The sequence below is a fragment of the Dipteris shenzhenensis genome, chromosome 2 (genome assembly GCF_047967505.1).
Source record: "Dipteris shenzhenensis isolate YYH24624 ecotype China chromosome 2, Dip_SZ_1.0, whole genome shotgun sequence".
In the NCBI taxonomy this organism is placed as follows: domain Eukaryota; kingdom Viridiplantae; phylum Streptophyta; class Polypodiopsida; order Gleicheniales; family Dipteridaceae; genus Dipteris; species Dipteris shenzhenensis.
This window is the reverse complement of record NC_141597.1, coordinates 41,528,843-41,551,510: the sequence shown is the minus strand read 5'-3', so window position 1 is coordinate 41,551,510 and position 22,668 is coordinate 41,528,843. Positions and strand designations below refer to the sequence as shown.

The 22,668-nt window shown below is 45.2% G+C and overlaps 1 protein-coding gene across 1 annotated transcript in view; it reads left to right on the top strand.

Moving 5' to 3' along the window:
- LOC147904766 (ARM repeat superfamily protein) overlaps nt 1-22,668 on the top strand; it is a 141,228-nt gene that overhangs the window by 7,990 nt on the left and 110,570 nt on the right. The window contains exons 3-4 of the mRNA XM_087388274.1: nt 17,871-17,970; nt 20,501-20,563. Of these exons, the coding sequence (XP_087244400.1) occupies nt 17,871-17,970; nt 20,501-20,563 (163 nt within the window). The remainder of the gene's footprint in view (nt 1-17,870; nt 17,971-20,500; nt 20,564-22,668) is intronic.

The following is a 22,668-nucleotide window of genomic DNA, read 5'->3' as shown; positions in this document are numbered from 1 at the left end:
TATCAGTGAGAATTGGAGAAGGACCCTCCAATGAAAGATGAAGATCAGCAAATAAACGACGCAGCCAAACACTTACTGCTCACAGGGTCAAATGAAGATAATATTGCAGATTTTAAAGCTGAATTGCAGACCACTTTTGACATGTCAGATTTGGGGCTGCTACACTTTTATTTGGGGATCCAGTGTACTCAAGAGAAAAGTGGCATCGGTATGTCTCAATCCAAGTATGTGCAAAAACTCTCGGACAGATTCAACATGCAGGATTGTAAGCCCATAGCTACTCCCATGGAGCCGGGGCTGAAGCTTACAATGCATGAAGCAGGTGAATCATTTGATGTCACACTCTACAGTCAGGCTGTTGGATGCCTCATTTATCTCTGCAATACACGACCTGATGTTCAGTTTGCAGTTTCTCAGGTGAGCAGATATATGCACAGCCCAAAGACTATGCATTGGCAGGCTGTAAAACGCATCTTCCGTTATTTGCAAGGTACCAAGTCTTTTGGCTTGATGTTTCCCAAGGGGGTAACTTGCAGATGCATGCCTACAGTGACTCAGATTGGGCTGGAGACTATGACACTAGGCAGTCCACAAGTGGCAATTGTTTCTTTTTGGGCAAAGCTTGTATTTCTTGGTTGAGCAAGAAACAATCTACAGTGGCTACCTCTTCATGTGAAGCTGAGTACAGGGCAGCTTTCACAGCGGCAGTTGAATGTGTTTGGCTGCGTCGTTTATTTGCTGATCTTCATCTTTCATTGGAGGGTCCTTCTCCAATTCTCACTGATAGTCGGAGTGCTATTGCAGTGGCAAAGAATCCTGTGTTTCATGCTCGCACGAAGCACATTGAGGTTCACTATCACTACGTCAAAGAGAAGTTGCATGCAGGATCAATATGATCTATGTGTCAACACATGACAATGTTGCAGACATTTTCACCAAAGCACTTCCACGTGAAAAGTTTGAGGCATTTCGCAGTGCCCTGAACTTATCTCCTTTTGGTGATTGATCATTTCCTTGTACATGACATTGGCACTGCAGGGGGGTGTTAGAATTATTGTTATAATTTAGCAGTGACCAATGTAATGTAATAAGTAGGTTAGGGGCACTTTTCCCTCACTTAGAGGTTTTTCCCCCTAACCACAGTTAGTTCACTAACTACGGTTAGTGAAGGATAAGGTTTTGTCACTTAGACAAAACCTCTCACTCTATTCAGTTGTAACACACTCATCTAATTGCAACTATCGTTTTCAGCTCTCTCTCTCTCTTGCTCCTGCTCTCACACTTTGCTCTCTCCCTACTCCCACACCACAGGCCCATATGTAACCCAGGCGTGCCGCGTCCCATACCACCTAAGCCCGTCCAGAGGACCTTCAATACATCACCTATGATCCACCATGTAGATGGCCAAACTCCCGGCCTTGGTCCAAGCCCATCCATCAGTTGAGGAGCGCTCAATTGATCTACACAATAGCATTGGCCCTCCCTCTATATAGAAGGAAACCTGCTATAGATAGCACAATGCTATGAATAGCTTCCTCCATATAAAGCGAGCACTATATATGAATCAATCTCTACATATAGCAATCTCGGCTAAAAATAGCCATCCAGCCCTATCCCGTAACCCATGTTCACCTGCTATCCAACCCTAGGTACACCATGACATACTCCCCTTCCTCTAAGAACTCACTTCTGAGTTCACTAGAAAGCCCGAAAACTCTATGTGAAGATGAGTCAATGCCAATAACTATACTCTGACTAGTTTGAGTGTGCTATACGTTCCATGAGATTCAAATCAAAGAGAATCTAACTCCAAAGCCACAATCTTTGATAACCAACCAAAGGAAAGTAAATCTCTCAATCTAAACAAGGTTACGTATCGTCGAGTATTCTCCTCGAGAAATCAAATAAACTCTGAATCCACAGAGCTAGTTCCGTTGACATATCCGTACACAAGAATGATAAAATCCGTACTTGAAGGTAAACGATTCTATCAACCTTATCTATTGAGTGCTAACTGGGAATTGACAAAAAAATATTCATCATGCTGAATACCCTTAAACTCAAAAATCTTAGATTGAGATCGAGGAATCATTGTTCGAACAACCCCATCAATTGAGCCCCTCGAGGTCAATCTTTGGGTTGCAATTTCTATCAACCCTAATTTCTTGAATTACTTAGTATTCAGAAAATCCCACAACAGAATACCCTTGTAATTCAAATTCTTGGGTTGAAATACATGACAGACTTTCCATCGCAGAACAATTAGGTATTAGTTCATAACTCATGATGGAAGAATCTTCATGGATGTATCAATGGGCAAAATTCTGACAAAAAATATGGTCCCTTAGGATAATCAGTAAAAATTCAATTGGCTATATGCAGTCAATGGTACTATTCTAGACATGTATATAGTCAATCATCATAGGAGTAACATCCTATGTGATCCAAAGAGTGTGGAAATAGACAATTCGAGGTCTTTTAAAACAAGATCCACTATCGGATATCCTGTATAAACTTGTGCACAATAAACTGCTCCTATCACAGGAGCATCCAGTTCTTAGGATCTCTTATCTAGGAACACCAAGTTCCAAATAAGGCACTAACAGACCATCATCAGAAGAGATGTGGTAACCCTCCCTGAGATTGAGTCTAGACTATGGAGCTCCAGGGTTGAACCCAAAAAAAAACATGGCTTCTCTCAGGGTAAAGAATCTTAGTCAGCCCTCGCAAAAAATCTAATCAGGTTGCCCCCAATGCAATTCAGCCTACTTGTACTTCACCCTAGAGGTCCTTGGGTATTATTTCACGCTGGATTATACCACCACATTAGAGAATCTTAAATGTAACATACCTTAGTGTCCCATACCACCAAAGCATACTGCAAATAAAAAACTCGGTGGACAATATGAGTGAATCAGGGTAGCCAATACCTCTTCAACTCAGACCATCCCAGATTAAGTTGGGGTGGCAAATCCGTTCTCAATTCTTTTCTTAATGTGATCATATCACCCCCTTGTGTTATAATACCTCAACCAATAGGTCAAAGAAGAAAACTAGTAGGTAGCATCCCTAACAACTCTTGAATCCTAACTATCCATGACCTTAGGCTAAAAGAGTGAGAATCAGAATGACCCCGCCTTTGGACATGATTCAAAGAAGGTATCCAACAAGACTCACTCTGGTCTAATCAATAAGAACCTTCATATGTCCGAATGGTAACTCGAAGAAACGTCATAACTCACAATCACATTGAGATCAAAACTTCAAATAGAAACCAAATAGGAATCTATGCATCAAGATTCGAGAAAGGAAAATCCCATTGTCTTAGTTAAGTCAAGTTTAAGATGTAACAAGACTCGGGCATCCTTAATGTACTATATATCTAAAAAACTTCAAGATATATGCAAGAAAAATATAATTTGAAAAAAGAACCCATCAAATTATAGATGCCACTAGTTACAAATCAAAACAAAATGAACCAAAACGTGGTCAATTTAATAACAAGACAATTTACAATTCATACAAATTTGGGGAGCTTCTTGAACCAAGAGTGGTTCAAAAGATCCTGTTGAGCCAAAAATAATTGGGTGTCGGTCAAATCTGAGGATTTCAACTTCTTCATCACTTCTCGATAACTCGGAAGCGGTACAAAGACTCTAAAACAAGCTGTTTATATTTAGAACAGCACGAGCCTTCTTCAATATATTTCTGGTACTTAGGGGTTTTATAGTAGTGAAGAGCTGCCCAGAGTTCATCCATCAAGGAATCCATCTCTCGCAGCAAGTCATGAGGTCTACGAGGAATAATCTTCCATGTAGCCTCGTTCTCCATCTAAATAAAGAAATAGTCCAACGATGGAGTTTGATTGCTTTGATGGCCTTCCATAGGAATAGCGAACCAGGTGTGAAGAGCAACGAATGAGGAAAGATAACGAAGAGGGTGAGGGGAAATCGGGGTAATCAGAGCAAGGGTGGGAGTCTTATAAAGGTGAGAATCCCAAAAGCCTAATGCTTTGAATCAAAAAACACAAGGGCTTAAGCTCATTCAGACTTTTCCAAAAGCATGTTGCCAAAAACAGCGTTGCTTTTCTATTCTTGGCCGAATCAGATAAAAATAGTGAAGCGTTGCACGATGATCTCAAAAGCCACGGTCCCCTAAATGCCAAGCTCACATCGCCCATCTCCTACGCAGTAATCAACGCAACACACGCATGTCCATGCTATTGCGCTAATACCTCGAAGAAGAAAGGCGCTATTGGCGCATCAAATAAAGATGATCAAAACAGGGCGTTAGGACGAGATGTTGGAAAGCATTGCTTTTCGTACCCAATCCTTGTGTTTAGCCCAAACAAGGAAATCAAAGCTATACTGTGGTAGATCATCAGAAAAGCATTGCAGCCCGCGACAATCAGCAGTAAATTACTCCTTCGTCCCAATTCATAAGCCCAATCCAGCCTTGGATAATCGCACCCGGCTTCTCCAATCCTATACAGCATAATCCTCCCCTTTTATCATCCCCATTACAAGAGCTTACCTAGCGCTCATGCAATCGCATCATCCATCAACCTCATCGAATCTCCTACGTTAGGTACCTTCCTCAAACAACTAGCTGATCAATGATTCCAAATTCTCATACAATAATCCAGCGTCAAATTCCTTCTCTAAAGGCGAACACACAGGAATCCCAACTAGTCAAAGAAATCCAACAATTTCACTAGTTACCAGCGCAACTGCCAACCCCATATGTTCGTCTTGAACAGAAGAGAATATGGAAAATCCTACGCACATATGAGAACCGTACCTGGAAATCTCCTGCACTACTTCACCTCTCTACTTGTCGTGAAAGGGCGGCTCTAATACCAAATGACACGACCCCGTAGGATCCAACCCTATCACTGACCTAGAATCTCGTCCTCAATCCAACCAAAATCATAGTGCAGGCGCCTCGATCCTCCCAACCACCCCCGAGCACGTGGGCTACCGCTCGACTCATCCATAGGCCCATATCTAACCCAGGTGTCCCATACCACCTGAGCCCGTTCAGAGGACCTTCGATACACCACCTATGATCCACCATGTAGATGGCTAGAGTCCCGGCCTGGGTCCAAGCCCATCCATCAGTTGAGGAGCGCTTAACTGATCTACACAATAGCACTGGCCCTCCCTCTATATAGAAGGAAACCCGCTATAGATAGCACAATGCTATGAATAGATCCCTCCATGTAAAGCGAGCACTATATATGAATCAATCTCTATTTATAGCAATCTCGGCTAAAAATAGCCATCCAGCCCTATGCTATCCCGTAACCCATGTTCACATGCTATCCAACCCTAGGTACACCATGCACATGACAATAATGGTCTTGTAGTTTTTCGGTATCATGGGATCTCTTGCCTTGGGGTGATGATGTTAAGGTCCAAGTGTGTGGCAAGCCTGTGCAAACCACTTCATTGAAGAGCTTCGCTAAGATCGGGCCCAAGGTATTTATTCCGGATGCAACGAATTCAATACGTAGGCCCTCATGATCTTTCGCTCAAGGCCAAGGTATTATTCTGTATGCAATGAATTCAGTATGTAGGCCCTCATGATTGTTCGTTTGTGTAAGAAAACAATACAACGTCTGTGCTCAACAGATAACAGGATCTCGTATGCAAGAGAGAAAAGCAGATAGTATGGAGAATAAAAAATTTGATTACTGTAAAACTGATACAATAGATGGCGCTGCCTCCTAGTTGTGCGCTCTTGTGTGAGAAGCTTCGATGGCGTGCTGGAAACAGTAGAGGACGGAGGTTGGATGCTAAGGAATCAAGGTTGCTGTAGCCAGTGATGAATATGGGCTTCACGGGCTTGCTCTTATATAGCCACCAGTCGTAGTCGATTAGACCCAATTGGGTGACGGACCCAGTCCGCCCAAAACGGCCGACTGGAGGTCGGTCCCGAAATAGGCCACCGACCACACGATAGAACCGTGGCGTAGAATAGAGCAACTCACCTACGGTATCCGTTCGGCCCAGAGCCATTCGGGATCATCTGGGGCTCCAAACGGGCCCCGCAACCCGAGAGTGGGCTGCCCCGGGAAATGCTCCGTCTACCCTCAGTGCGGTCAGTCATGGGATGCCTTCGTGCACTTGCATGTAGCCTAGTTGGCAGTGTGCCAACTCTATCTGAAGCCGTACAGCCATCAGGCCACACATGGCTCCCATCTGGTGTCCAAACCAGGACCTACCGGATAACCGAGCGACTCAAATGCCTTCTCCTCATATGGGGGGCTTACAAGTAGAGTTAGCTGGTTCCCACGTAGTTACACGAGAGTGGAGCATTGATATCTAACACCGTCCCTCAATGTCCACCCGCAAGTGAACTTACTTTTTCGACCGAATGCCAAGTCGATGAAGATGCCTCTCCAGCAAGTCTCTTCCAAGAGCCTTCGTGAAGATGTCCGCAGCATTTTCTGTAGTCGGACAGTACACCAAGTTGACCTCTCCATCCCATGATGAGCTCGCGTACAAAGTGATATTGAATCTCAATGTGTTTTGTGCGAGCGTGGAACACAGGGTTCTTTGCAATTGCCATGCAACTTTGATGGTCACATGATAACTACGTAGGCTTGTTCTGCAATGTACCCATGTCCCCTAAAATCCTTCTCAACCACACTGCCTCACAAGAAGCAAAACATGCTGATTTGTACTTAGCCTCGGTAGAAGAAAGAGCAACTGTAGGTTGCTTCTTGCTGACCCATGATACAGCTCCAGATCCAAGTGAGAAACAGTAACCTGTCACTGATCTCCTGCTGTCCACGTCTCCTGCCCAATCCGAGTCACAGAATCTGGTCAAGATGTTGCCCTTGGTATGGGTGATGCCATAATCAAGTGTGCCTTTGATGTATTTCAGCACCCGCATCCCTGCCCTCCAATGGTTCTCTCGGGGCTTATTGGAAAACCTGCTTAGTACATTAGTTGCAAAGCTAATGTCCGGCCGCGTGTTGCACAAGTAAATCAAACTGCCCACAAGCCTCTGTACTTCGCTTCGTCCACGAGTGGTGATGAATCCTCGTTTGAGAGCTTTACGTCAACCTCCATAGGGGTGCCAACTGTCTTGGCACTCAGCCATGCCAAATGCCTTCAGTATCTCTCCAGCATACTTCAGCTGTGAGATGAAGATCTGTTTTGGCTCTTGCCAAACTTCAATCCCCAAACAGAAATGCATCAGTCCGAGGTCTGTCATTTCAAACTCTCTTCCTAGCAACTGCTTTGTCTGCGAGATCTTTTCTTCATGGTTCCCTGTTATGACAAGGTCGTCCACATAAAGGACCATGATCATACACCTGCCTCCTTCTCTGTAGATATACAAATTTGCATCAGATGGGCTCCTCCTGAACCCGTTTTGCAGAAAGTAGGCATCAATCCGCTGGTACCACGCTCGTGGGGCCTGTTTCAGCCTGTAAAGTGCCTTCTTTAGTTTATAGACTTTACCTTATGAACCACGGATCACAAAACCTGGTGGTTGTTCCACGTATACCTTCTCCTTGAGATCTCCATTCAGAAAGGCAGATTTTACATCCATTTGAAACACGGGCCAACTTTCCTGTGCTGCTAAAGCCAAAACACTGCAAATTGTGGTTAGTCGAGCCGTGGGAGCAAAAGTATCTTGATAATCAAAACCATGTATCTGTGCGAATCTTTTTGCCACAAGCCGAGCCTTGTACTTATCCAACGTGCCGTCGGAATTGTACTTGGTCTTGTACACCCACTTGGTGCCGATTACCTTGCATTTTGGTGGTCGATCCACAAGGTCCCAAGTGTTGTTCTTTATTATGAGCCATACTCCGACTGCATAGCCTCCATCCACCTATCATCACCCTGTGCCTCTTCAAGACACTTGGGTTCTTCAGCACGGATCACCTCTGTCATCAAAGCGTAGTTGACCAAGTGTTCCTGCGTCCTTCTTTCCTCCTCTAATCTCTTGGACCGACGGTGTTCGGATGGTTCCTCCTCAATGGTTGGAGGTTCTCTGTCGTCCAAAACCTGCTTTACCCACTTCGGGAATGGCTGTTGCCATTGTGGTTCTGCAGGCTCTTCTTCCTCTTCTTTATCTTGAATCCTCCCAAGCACCGTTGGGGGAGTTCGGTCTGCTGTTGGTGGTTGTACTGGATGGATATCCTAGTCCTGGTTGTCTGGGAAGGAAGCATTCTCCTCCAATTGATGCGGCTGTTCTGAGAAGACCACATCGCGACTTACTATTACCTTCTTGGTAACAGGATTATAGAGACGGTAACCCTTCGTCTCTTCATTGTAGCCCAAGAAAATACACTTCCGGCTCTTCGGTTCCCATTTGGTCCTGCTTGTTAGAAAAGACCCAACAGAGGGTACACGCAGCGGAAGACTTATAGTAATGCCCAGGAGCTCACACAGTGTGCGGTGTGGGTGTGGAATCACAGACTTCTTTACTTATGTGCATACAATAGGTGTGCAGACTCATCAATAGACAATGAACCAGCCAGATAGAGAAACCACCAAAATATATATTTCTGTCCAAAACTATGGACACAATACAAAAGAGATAGATGCAGAGTCCCACCAATGATGTGGTCCTCTGATCTTACCACAAGGTCCTTCTCCTATCAGCTGGCTATCTCTAGACTCGAGCCCGCGTGCTCCACCTGGAGCGTCTGTAGACTTTCCGTCTAGATCCCTTCCACCTTGCTGTCTTTGCACCAGCCTAGGTGGGCAGCACCCTCAGCTAAGTCTGCAGCTACTGTATGCTCTCTTCTCCTCCAGTGATGAGGCCCAAGACAAGCTCCCTGCTGCTCCTTTCTGATGGGGCTTTTCTGCTGCTCCAAGTGGTGATGATCTCAGCAACCTTCTGCCCTAGAAGACAGTCTAGGTTCAGCCTCTCCCTGAGCTAAGTCTGCAGCACCTCAGTACAGTTCACCTCCTGGTCATAGGCCCAACTGCTGCTGCTCTGCTGCTCCTTCCTGCTCCTTGAAGTGCTGCTAGGCTGGATGAGAAATGAGGCCTGAAGCCTCTCCTTTTATAGCCCCCGAGGCCTGGCAAAAATACCGACCAGTCTGCCCTGACTGGGCCGACTGGACAGACTAGGTTGGCTGGCCCAACCGACCTGGTTGGCTCAGCCCAACCAGCCCTATATAAGGGCCCTTTGCTGGCCCTTTGTTCCATGCAGGCTCCAGCTCCTTTGCTGCTGTCCTGCCACCTGCCAGCTCTGCTTGCAAGCCATAGACCTGCCCATAGACCCCCACTATACTGCGCCTTGCTGCAGCCCTTTGCCGGCGCCTTGTCCTGACCGTACCTCTTCCGTACACTGCCCTGCAGCAGCCTGTACAGATCCGTACAGCTTTGTACCCTGCTCCGTACACATACTGATGTCAGCGCGCCTTTCATAGGGTCCTGCTGCAGTCCACTGAGTGCCTGACGCCAGGCCTGATCCAAGACACTATGTCCCCGCCATCTTCCTGCACATGAGCTGCTCCTGATGCAGCCATTCATCCTTGGGATACCCCACCAACCATGAATGCTCCAGATCTATCCCAGATCCACACATCCAGGTAATCTCTCTTTGGGCACATCCTGCCCTAGGTCTCCCTCCCCCACGCTCTCCTCATTTGGGGGCTTACAGATGGGGAGGTGACCTTTCCAACACCCCCTCTCACCGACACATCCAGGCCCAATGCCAACACGTCGATGAAGATGCTCCACTGGTCGTAGTCCTCTGGAACCTTTCGGTGTTGAAATCTTTTCCTGGCTTTTCATCCAGTGGCTCCTGCTCCACCAGGTCCGCTTTCGCTTCCGCACACCATCCTGGTACACAGGTCCATCTTTGGTAGCACCTCCTGGTATGTGCATAGGAGTAGAGGGGATGGGGCTCGCTGCTCAAGGAACCCCCGCCATAAGTCTTTAGCATTGTTACTAAACAAAGTTTTTATTGACTCCTAATTCCGGCGAACGGAAGTTTGCTTGTTTTGGCGAACCAGATGACGGTACTCATGTATCGCCTCTACCTCACTTTCGCACATGATGCTAGTTTTGAGTCGGAGTTGTCAACATAAAGCCTTATACTCGTCATCATACCAGCTATTGCTGGGCACTGAGCCGAGAGGTGGGAGCGTGTGGATCGAGTGGTTGTGAGAAAGTGTGTAGGGCAGAGTGTGTGATCAGGGCGACTCGATCCCATAAGAGCAGTACATGGTCAATGTCTTTGAGTAGGTTGGAGAGGCGTGCGGAGTACTTGGGTTTTAGTTTGTGATCAAAGTGTATCTCATGGTAAGTGGTGTCGTGTGTGATGTAGGTAGTATTTTGGATATACTAAAAAACAAGGTGGTGGTGGAGACAGAGAAGTCAGTAATATGTGAAGTGAAGGCGAAGCCCCCCCCATGTGGGAACAAGTGGACCTGCCTGAGGAGGGCTAGCGATCCAAGCCATTATAGATTGTAAGATCATGTATCCTGCCCATGTCTAGTAGTGCATGTCTATAGGAAGTGATTGGGGCCTGTTTATCTAAGACTTGAGACATTCCAACCTTGTGTATATCAACATCTGGTAATAAGATAGATTCATCTATATAACAAGAGAAGACTATGTTCAAAGAGTAAAGGTATAAGAATGTGGTAGGTCCTTCCAGAAGTGATACTAGGCATGTATCTGTCCTTGCGTTGAAGTCCTCAACAAGGAGAACTTCCACGGGGCTCAAAGAATCCATAATGTTTTGGTAGAGGGCTGTGCATGGTGTAGTCCTAGGTGTTGAGAGTTCACGCTCAACATCATGTGATCATGTGTGCATAGCACTATCACGTGATCATATGTGCATAGCACTAACCTTATAGAGTGCTATAAAGAAAAGGGTTAGATCCCCTAACCCTAACCCTAAAAGGGTTTGTAGATATCAACTAAATCTAGTGTACAGTTAGTCATTTGTGGTGTGCTCTCTAGCTGTGCCCTCTCTCCTCATCTCCACTCTTCTCCTCTCCCCTCTTCATATTTTGTCATGGTATCAGAGCTCCCTTGCCTTCCGCTGAGGCATTGCGATCCTTGAGAGTGTGAGAGAGATTGTGAGATTGAGAGTTCTCTTGAGTGTTCTCCGTGAGAGTCCACTTCCGGTGAGAGATCTTCATCCGTCCATTTGAGAGAAAATTTCCGTCATTCCTTAAGGGAATTCAGTTCATTCTTGAGAGATTTTAGTACCTTCTCTTGAGTGTTTGTGAGAGAGAGCTTTGAGATTTGTGAGAAAGATAGGGAGTGTCTTCTTCTTGCTTGAGTGAAAGAGAGAGGGAGAGAAGCCTTTCAACTCAGCTCCAGCGACCCATGCAAAGCAGCAAGAGGCTTCTCGATTGAGGCATCGAGACTGAGAGCACCGTATGAAGGCAGAAAATCGAGCTCCAAAGAGCTCTTAGCTCTATTGCCAGCCGCCATCAACAAGCTCATACGAGCTTTCCTCAACTGGCAGTGCTCCATAATAGCAGCACAGGCGAGCTCCCAGCCTCCATAAGGCCCTCAGCGGCCCAATATCTTCTACACAGTCGCTCCACAAGCCTCCTACAAGCGACCTTATTCCAACGTTCCACGGGCCAAACAGACAGCCACCACAACACCTACTCCAAGAAGACCTTGCAAATCTCGACTCACGACCATCGTCGACTTCTGCTGCAACCGACCGACTATAGCTCTTGCCAAAGCAGCACCTAAACGGCATCAACAACAGCCTCGCCAATCGATCCACAGTGTGCCTCTCGTTGCAAGCACACGGGCAGCTGCGCCAACGCCAACTTTCCTGCAACGACCACGTACTGCTTCTCCTGCAAGGCAGCCTCCAGCAAGCGGTCTATAGCGGCAACGAAGCAACGGCCGACTACAGCCAACGAGCTGCTCACACATGCTTCACCAATGGCCAAAGCAATCCAAGGTTCCTTGCTCCATCGACGGAGCAGCGCAGTAGATGCTTGTGCTGCCTCAGCCCGTGAAGATGATCTTTGGCTGCTTGATGCCGGCGGACTACTAGAAGCAAGGATCGCCTCACGGGCCTTTTCCTTTCAGCTGCGCGACAGCACACCGGGTCTATAACTTCGGCCAAACAGCACAGCGAGCAAGGACCTACGTACAACGCGGCTCCATAAACGACGCTCCAACACGGCCTCTCAACACACGGAGACAGAGGTGAGCCCTCCGCCTTGGTCTCTTTCGTAGCGGGGCTGCTTCTCCGTCGTCCATCACCAACGCTCCAACAAACGGCACCTTCAACGACTGCCTCCAACGAAGCCTCACGACTCCATCGATGGAATCTTCAAAGATTTCAGAGTATCTTAAAAGATTCCGGCAGGCAACCACATCCATCTGACACGTGGAGATAAGCTCCAACCTGGGTCAGGGTAAGTTAATCCCGGTTAGATTGATTATAGGTCAGAGAGCTTGGTTTACATTATTGTGAGACGTGGCAGACCTTATCTGCCACGTCATTGCCCTCGCTCAGCGTGCCACGTCAGCTGACACGTCATCAACTCATCTGATCTGCCACGTCACCTTGCCAGCTCAGTTGCCACGTCATCAGTGCCACGTAGGCAGGCCACATCATTCTGCCACATCATCGGGACACGTCACCACTGCCACGTCACCATTGACACGTCACCACTACCACATCAGCAGTGCCACCTCAGCAATACCACCTCAGCAGTCCAGTCAACACTAACCCCCTGCCAGGCACACACAGTGCTCCATAGGTACTTCATGTGACCACTTCTGCCACCTCAGCACAGGCTTCATTGGCACACCTCTCGCTAAGCACAGTGCCACATCATCACTACATGTGACTCACAGGGACACATCATCATTGAGCACCATTTGCACTCCTTTTGCCCCTCCACCTAGATCAAGTCATATCTCTTGATCTAGGAAGAATTTGAGGGCGCTCCAAAAAGGAAAGTCGCTCGTTTTTTCGTGCTCTACGCGCTCGTCACATCACGCGCACATTTCGGCGCAAGTTACACTCACATTTGAGCCTCGCTGACAAAACCACTTCCTTCACGCATATTTGCCTCTACATTGACGCATCTGACCTAGCACTTAAAAAGAACAAAAGAAAAGGAATTATTTGCTGTTCTTTCATCGATCGATGGTTGGTTTAGATCTAGATCAGAGTAGACTAGATCACCAGACGAGGAAGTCTACATGCAACAACCAGCAGGTTATGTTGAACCAGGAAAGAAGAATAAGGTTTGCCATCTCAAGAAAAGTTTCTATGGCTTAAAGCAAGCACCCAGAAGTTGGTACAGCAAGATTGACAAGTATTTTGCTGATCTGGGATACATGAAGTCCAATGCAGATCATACTCTCTACTACAAAGTTCAAGGGGAAGACATTACTATTGCACTTTTGTACGTAGATGATCTGATTGTGACAGGAAGCAAGGATAGCTTCATCAGAAAATTGAAACAAGAAGTATCTGCAGAGTTCGACATGAAAGATCTTGGACTTATGCACTATTGTCTTGGAATTGAGTTCTGGAGAGATTCAGATAGCACGTTCATGAGTCAGCTCAAGTATGTTGACAGTCTCCTGAAGAAGTTTCATATGGCAGATTGCAAGATTGCAGCCACTCCCATGGAACTTCTTGGCTTATTCAAAGTTTCAGCCCAGGTCCTTGACGAAATCTTGAGCAGGTTCTCGATTCTTGGAGCCGCCCGTCCCTTCAGCTAGGCTAGCCAGTGCACCAACAGTCCTTTTATATATACACACACACACACACACACACACACACATATATATATATATATATATATATATATATATAGGGCCCAAGCCTTGGAGAACAGGTCATGGCAGGCAGCAGCGTTTGCAACATTCTGTCATGGGAGGTCCCAGCAGCTTCTGGAGCCTTGGGGTCGTGGCACTTGGTACAGCAGCCTGTGAGAGGCAGAGCTTGAGGCGCAATGGGCTACTGGAGCTGGAACAGCAAGGCAAAGCTTGAGGTGCAATGATTTAATGGGGCTGGAGCAGTAAGGCGGGATGGAGCATGCAGCAAGGTGGGTTGAGCAGCAGCAAGAAGGGGTGAGCAGAGTGGGATGGAGCATGAGCAGAACAAGATGGAGCAAGGTGGGGTGAACAGGGGGGGATGGAGCGAGCAGCATGGCTGGGTGAGAGAGCAGCAAGGCAGGACGAGAAACAGGAATGGGCTACTGGAGCTGGAACAGCAAGGCAAAGCTTGAGGCGCAATGGTTTAATGGGGCTGGAGCAGTAAAACGGGATGGAGCATGCAGCAAGGTGGGTTGAGCAGAAGCAAGAAAGGGTGAGCAGAGTGGGATGGAGCATGAGCAGAACGGGATGGAACAAGGTGGAGCGAGCAGCAAGGCTGGGTAAGAGAGCAGCCAGGTGGGATGAGAAACCCGAATGGCTGTGGGAGTCAAGGAGAGCGCCTTTCACCAGGCCAAGGGTCACTGCCAGGATTGTAATCCCCAGAAGATGAACTGCTCCTGCTAGCAAAAGGAAGGGATGGAAAGGGTTAAAAAAGGGTGTGAAAAAACTAAGAATGGAAGGGGGGGACTGAGGCTGCAGCCACCCCAAGAGTTCTGCCTGGGCTAGCTAGAAACAGCCAGCAATCCAAGGCGAAAAAGAAGGCAAAAACCTCGCTGCTGGAAAAAGGCAAAGCAGCCAACTGGGCTGCTTCAAAAAACAGAGGCTGGGCGGCTGAAAAAGAGTGGAACAGCCCCTCTGTCTGTTCGAAACAAACCCAAGGGGTGGGGTGGGAAAGTTGAACAGGAGGGTGGTGAGGCGGAATGCGGGGGAATGGGCGCGACAGAGGCAAAGGGAGTCAAAATGCAGGCAGGGGGGGGGGGTGGCACAAAGCAAAGGTAGGCGGCAAGGAGCGCAAGGAGGAGGTAGAGGGGGGGGGTGGAAGCGAAGGTCAGGGAGGAGGAAGCATGGGGGGGCTAATGGACGGGCGTGAAGGGGGAGGCAAGAGGGGCCAGTGGGAGCAGCGGTTTCTGTGACTTCTGCTTGCTCCTCTAATGCTGTAGTGCTCTTTGCATGGCCTTTTCCATTCATTGTGCTTGGCCGTCTGGAGGGGAAGGTCTAGATGCATGTGATGGCCTCTCAAACTTCTGCTGCTGGAGGAGATAATGCAGGATTTTCACCCCACGTTGCGGTAACCTCCATTATACTATTCCAGATGGAGATGATGGGGAAATGGTCTGACAGGTGGACATGAAGGGAAGGATCATGAAAGAGGGGGCTGAGGAAAGGGCCGTGTGGCTGCCAGAAAGTTTCCAAACCTTCCTCATGCTGCAAAATGGCAGAGTTGCCAATGGGCAGCAAGGGAAGGCCTAAAGGGGCATGCCAGAGGAGGAGCCCGGAAGGGGCTGTGAACAAAGGGAGCACGGAAAGTGACGTTAGAGGAGCTGCAAACACCCTGGGAAGGATACAAATCGGAGGAGAAGATGGAAATCCTTGAGGGTGGCCTCAAGGCTGTCGAACCACCTCCCAGCCAGCCAGCCAGCCAGCCAGTCAGGTAGGGGAGTTGGACAACCTAGCAGGTGAGGAGGTATCCCATACTGGCCCAAGTCCAACTTGGGGGTACCTCTGCTAGGCTTGAATGTCCCTGGATTTTGACTCAAAATTTTCCCTGACTGGTTACTGCAGATAATGGCTCTAACCTTAGACATCTCACGTACTAAATCCAAGTTGTGGTCTGGAGTCATTGGTGCTTCCCTTGCTTAGCCAGCAATTTAACAATCTTGTAGTTCCTGAGTGCTGAGAGAGGACAATGTGTTTATATAATAGGGTAGCTTAGTTGTACTGCATAATAGTCCATCTGCCATTCTAGGCAGGCAACTTGCTCTTTTTGTAATTCAGCTTGTTGTCAAAGAGTTGTTGTTGCTCACATTACCTATTCATCACTTGCTTCATTTACGCTCTAGTATAATTAGGACAGGATGTGGAGGCATCCTACAACTGATCCATGCATAGCTCTTCTGGCATTATTTAAACAAAGCATGGGTGTATTTTACATTATGGCTAAGTGCATTTGGATATTATAAATAAGAGAGATTATTCAAAGGAGGCATAACTGGCAACTGAGACCTTACTTGAGTTATCACTGTTGTTTTTGCTTTAAACAGATGGGAAAATGAAAGGACATTTGTACACCCAATGCATGGTGTAATTTGGTTTCTTAATTAGATTTCGCTTTTGTTTGCATTTTCTGTTTTCTGGTGAATATTTTGCTTCTCTGCAACACACGTGTGGAATCGTAGGTTTACATGTTCCTAAATTCTTTCTATCTTAAGTGGTGCATTGCACCATGAGCTAGTTTGTCTTTAGGAAAGTTTGTTTAGGAGAGACAGACATGAAACCACATAGTCTGTCAAAGAGTTGTTGTTGCTCACATTACCTATTCATCACTTGCTTCATTTACGCTCTAGTATAATTAGGACAGGATGTGGAGGCATCCTACAACTGATCCATGCATAGCTCTTCTGGCATTATTTAAACAAAGCATGGGTGTATTTTACATTATGGCTAAGTGCATTTGGATATTATAAATAAGAGAGATTATTCAAAGGAGGCATAACTGGCAACTGAGACCTTACTTGAGTTATCACTGTTGTTTTTGCTTTAAACAGATGGGAAAATGAAAGGACATTTGTACACCCAATGCATGGTGTAATTTGGTTTCTTAATTAGATTTCGCTTTTGTTTGCATTTTCTGTTTTCTGGTGAATATTTTGCTTCTCTGCAACACACGTGTGGAATCGTAGGTTTACATGTTCCTAAATTCTTTCTATCTTAAGTGGTGCATTGCACCATGAGCTAGTTTGTCTTTAGGAAAGTTTGTTTAGGAGAGACAGACATGAAACCACATAGTCTTCATTAGCAATTGTAGCTTGAATGAAGAGAATGTAGACTGCTTTTTGATTAGCTTTCTCCTTTATTGCTAGCCTTTTGTCATGCCTGAGTCTAACCTTCACCTCCGGGGTGCTAATAGAAACTCAGTAGGAAGACCTTTGTATAAATGGATGCTTACATATGTATGGGTTTGTGGATATGTGTGTGTGAGAGCTGACATTATGGTCTGCACCCACCGTTGGGCATTGATGATGTTGGTGGGATCTAGTCCTGCTGTGTGTGATGGATTTTAAAGTTTTCAACCTTGTGATTGATTGTCATGAGATTGAAATCGCACTGTGTTATGTTTTTAGAGGACAAGTTTTGGCAATGTTTCTAGATTCATCTAGAGATACGTTCCTGCCATATTAGCCGGCATGCAAATTTCACCTTGTGAAGTTTTTGTCCATGTTGCAGTGTGCTGATAATGTGTAAATTCTGTTTATCTTTAGGGGCGTATTGCCCTATCAGCTAGTTTATCTAAGCATTTTTTGCATAGAAATGTTTATTTGGGAGAGACTAAAGTTAAATCACAAGCATTTGTTGCTTGAATGAAGAGAGACTACTTTTTGATTAGCCTTTTCCTGTAATGCTAGCCTTTGTCACGCCCTGAGTTTGCCCTTCACATCAGGAGTGCTGACAGAAACTCAATACGAAGACCTTTGTATAAATGGATGCTCAAGTATGTGTGGTCGCGTGGATATGTGATGTTTATACACCATTGAGCATTGATGACGTCGGTGGGGATGTCATAGTAGCTAGGCCTTGCTATGCGTGATGGTGTGTATGGTTGTCAATCTTGTGAGTGAACGTCACGAGATTGAAACTGCACACTCTCTTGTTTTTAGAGGATGAGTTTGGTCAGTTTGGAAATTTATTGAATGTCATTTAGTAAAACTGCAGGCACCTAGTACGGATGCCTTTTTGTTATATTATACTGACTGTATGAGTCCTAACTTCTTTTCTTTCCTTGCATTGGCATGCTAGCGCTTTGGAGACAGGAGTGGAGCTTGAAAATGTGATCCTTCTCTCTCTGGAGAAAATATTTAGTACGCCTTTTGGTGCTTCATCTCTTCTGCAATCCCTGGTGGGTGAATCCCTGTCACCTGTTAAGTTCACAATACGAAGTGTTAGCTTGTGGGTTTTTTTGTGCTAAACATCAGGAATGTAGCTGTCAAAGGGATGCTGTTTTGGTTGAACATGGGCGAGACTGTTCTTGAATAGAATGGGTAGTGAATTGATCCATCTTTCTTAATATAATACACTTCATCTGCAAGTAATTTAAACACCAAGGGATAGTGAGTATTTATGCTATGCCACTCTGGGTTTGGCAGTTCAAAGGGCCCCATGGATCAAAACATTTTTTTGCACGTGATTCCAGTAGTTAAGTGCTGTAACCTGACTCGATTACCTTATTGGGAATCTTCATGAACTGACACGCACACACTTTTTTGTGAAATTCATTGTCATTATATTACAAAAAACAGTCCCAAAGAAAGGGACAGTTCTCTCTCTCTCTCTCTCACACACACACACACACACACACACACTTTTTTTTTCCTTTTTTTTGTTGTTGGTGAAACCACTGTATTTATATTAAGAAAAGTTTTTACAATGAGAATAGTCTTAAGAAAAGACTATTCTGAAAAATCAAAAGCAGTGGGAAAACACTTCTAAAGAACACACACACACACACACACAATCATCTGAAACGATCTGAAAGATGGGGCATCACTTTTTCAAACAAGTATGCCACTATAAACCAAGACACAACTAGGGAAACTGTCCGGATGGGCACAGGACCTAAAAAAATGGTTCAAGAAGTGGGAAGTAGAAGAGTATTTAAACTACTCTTCAGAGGAGATTGATGAAGAGGCTTTTCATTATGACCTACTGAATGCACTACACAGGAAATGGCAAACAGCAGAAAACAAAGATAAATTTGAGTACTATCGCACATATATCAACCCCGAATATTGGTCAATTTATACAGGAAGGGAGACAACAACGCAGAAGTACATATGTACACCTATAGCAGTGCATAAACGGAGGGCTTTAGCCTCACTTCGCACCCGATCACACCAGCTGCAAATAGAAACAGGGGGATGGAAAAAGATGCCAAGGGAGAGTAGAATATGCCAACTATGTGATCAAGGTATGGTTGAAACAGAAGAACACATGGTAATGATATGCCCTCACTATGCACACATTAGGGAAGAGTTCAATCACCTCCTTGAGGGACATAACAAACTGGCTGATTTGCTGCATAAAGGGTCACCTTCAGCTTTAGGAACATTTGTGTATAAGCTCTTCAAGCATAGGGATCCACCTGAATCCTAGAAGGTGGTTTCTCTTTCCACCCTCCCATCTTCGGGAGGAGCTTTCATGTACTTGTGATATTGTATTGCTCAGGTCCCATAGGCCGGTTTTGGTCTTCAGAGGACGATAATATATTCTTCTTCTTCTTCTTCTTCTCTCTCTCTCTCTCACACACACGCACACACACACACACACACACACACACAATGATCTGAAACAATCTGAAAGATGGGGCATCTGAGATGATCTGAAAGTTGTGGCCTGCTGGTATTGTGATAATTCTTTCTATCAGCTAGATTTAGATTTAGATGCTCGTTGGGGAGAGGCTAAAATGAAAACGTTTAGACTTCACAAGCAGTTGTAGCTTGATTGAAGAGTTTTTGGACTACCTTTTGATTAGCCTTCTCCTTTAGTGCTAGCCTTCGTCATGGCTGAGTCTACCCTTCACCTCCGGAGTGCCGACAGAAACTCAGTACGAAGACTTTGTATAAACGGATGCTCAAGTATGTGTGGGTGTGTGGATTTGTATGTGTGAGAGCATATTTTTATACTATGGTCTACACCCACTGTTGGGTGCTGATGACGTCAATGGGGATGTCATAGTAGCTAGTCCCTGCTATGCATGATGAAGTTTATGGTTTTCAACCTTGTGAGTGACTATCATGAGATTGAAACTGCACTACGTTGTGTTTTTAGAGGATGAGTTTGGGAATGTTCCTGGATTCATCTAGGTATATATCACTTTTTCAAACAAGTATGCCAGTACAAACCAAGACACAGCCAGGGAAACTGTCTATTTTTGAAGCCAACGAGAGAGAACAAGCACCTAAAGAGGTGGCCTTTTGAATATTACATTGAAGGTTTATAACGATGTGTAATCCTAATTGGTCAGTGTCATTCACCTACAAGCATGAAGGGGCTGGCCCTAAGGCTGAGGAAACTCAATTGGCATGGCCTTGGGTGTTGGGTTGGCACCATGTGAGCTGCCTGCTAGGGAGAGCATGAAGTCCTTCTAGAGGCACAAATAAAAATTCTCCATCTTGAGGGTGGTGGCAGAGGTCCTCAGCATTGAATGCAGGCACCTTTGTCATCTGTTTCAGAAAACAAGAAGAGAAATCATGGTTTGTCGCAGATCAAATTCTTAATAATGATATATAAACCTTTTGAGATGATTGCTTGCAAAGTTGGTGCTTTGAAAATCTGCTCGCATGTCCTGATTGCATTAATACAGTATGTGTATATTATGTGCTGGCTTCACAGCTGTTTGACATTGTTTTCTTTGAAAATGATGGTTGCAGCCTTATGCTGGACAAGGTCTAGCAGCAACCTCAGCGTCTACAAGGCGGATGACTTGTCTTGGGGTAAGAAGCAAAATAATTTCGTTTTTTGATTCTTTTGGATTGACAACATATCTGGATTTCTGTAAATGTTCGAGGCATATCATCAGTTTCTCTAGTTTTCTTGCCTAAAGAAGTTAGTTAAGTTTGAAATCTTTGGATAATTGCCTTAAAAAGTGCTATTTTTGAAATATAATAACTATGATATGCTGCTAGTGCGATCACCATTTTCGCAGTGTTGTACTTCACCACAGGTGCAAAGGTCTCAAAATATGCAATGCCTTCTCCTTGGAATAGCCCTTTCTCCACAAGTCTGGCGTTGTGCTTGTCATTGCTACCATCAGCTTTGTATTTTCCTCTGTAAACCCACTTATGGCCAACAACATTTTTACCTGCTGGTTAGGTTCATAAGCTCCCACGTGTATTCTTTATGATGGCATCATACTCAGCTTTCATTGAAAGACTGAGGCTCATTCTTGTGAGCTCCTGCATATGAGAGCTTCATGTTCAGTTGCTCTTCAATAACAGCTTGCTGTACCTTGTTTTTAAAGCCATCGCCACTATCTAAGATGATCTGTTCAAGCTTTTCTGAATGTGCATTTTCATCAGGTGCTTGTTCTGACGGGAATTCTTTATCATCCTCACCTTTGGGCTGAAAATGTATTTTATATATATTGCAGTGAAAGAATTTGTAAGTCCTTTCTGTAGTACATTCTTCTCTCCTTGAAGCAGTTGCAACATTTGGTAAACAGCATACATGCTCTAGCAGTAACAAAACTTAAGTACATCATTTATGCTCTTAACTGCTGCTTCCTTTCAAGAAAATTTATTCCTGCTCGTGAACCTGCTCTTAATTCTGTGTGTTCCTGTACAAATTCCTGCAATTGTTCATTCATTTCCTTCAGAATTTGAACTTGACATTGATTGAACATCAGGTAAGTCTCTGCTTTTCCTATTGAAGCACAACATCAAGTTTTCTTCAGCATAAACAACATTACCATCACCTTTGGCTGTGATTTTGGGCTGTTCTTCTTGCAGCTCATCCTTGTGGCCAAAGTTCTGAGAACATCGAGTAGGTTTTATTATTTAGTTGTCCCATATTGTGCCCATCAGATAGGCTTTGCATTGTTGATCAAGCATTAAACACCGTTTTTGCCTCAATGTGACGCACATCCGTTAAAAAACATGCTCTCAGGTGTGTTATCCGAACAAGTACTTATCGGATGGGCACGTTATATTGCATGCAACTCAATACCACCTAGGTTGAGGTGCGTGTAGAGTATTGTGCCCATCGGATATGCTATGCATGGTTAATCTAGAGTTAAACATCATTTTTGCCTTAGTATCATGCACAATCATAAAAAAACACGGTCCTGACTCCTAGGTGTGTTATCCGAACAAGTACTTATTGGTTGGGCGTGCCGTTTTGCATGCAAGTCAATACCATCTAGGTTGAGACGCGCAAGTGCACCTCAGACGGAATGGTCCCCAAGACATAAAAAATGAGCAGAGCACACGCATCAGCAAAAGATAAAGGTTCAAGGGCAGATGAAAAAGGAGGCAAATCCAATTTTATTGCTTTGTAATCAAACTGTCTTCTCTTCCCTTGGGCACATGAGTTTATGTCCACACCTTTTTGTGGTGTATGTTTGTGATTGCCCTTATAGGACTCCTGTTGATGTTGTATTTAAATCTTCTGCCCAAAACCTCTTAGGCTTGCCTTTCCTTCAACATGCATCCAGTCAGGTTCTAATCTAATTTCTTTCTTTCAGCTATACCATTATATTCGTGTATAAGTAGTGGTACATTGCTGTCTTATTGGTGCTTCTTTCAAAATCTTTTAAACTCCATTAAGATATACTTCACCGCCAAGGTGTTTGATTTTGTACCCTAATTGCCTTTCTACAACACTCTTGAAGTTGAAACAATTTAAAGAAATTTAACGGTACCTTGTATAGTCATCAACGAGGGTAAGCATAAACAACTACCCTAACTGAGTGGGCATTCATAGGTCTTACTAAATCTGTGTGAGCAGTTAAAGTGCCCTTCTTGCTATCATGAACTGCTCCTTTTCAAAAGTTTCCTATGCCTAAGTGCAACCTTCACACACGTGTTGATTTTCATGTATG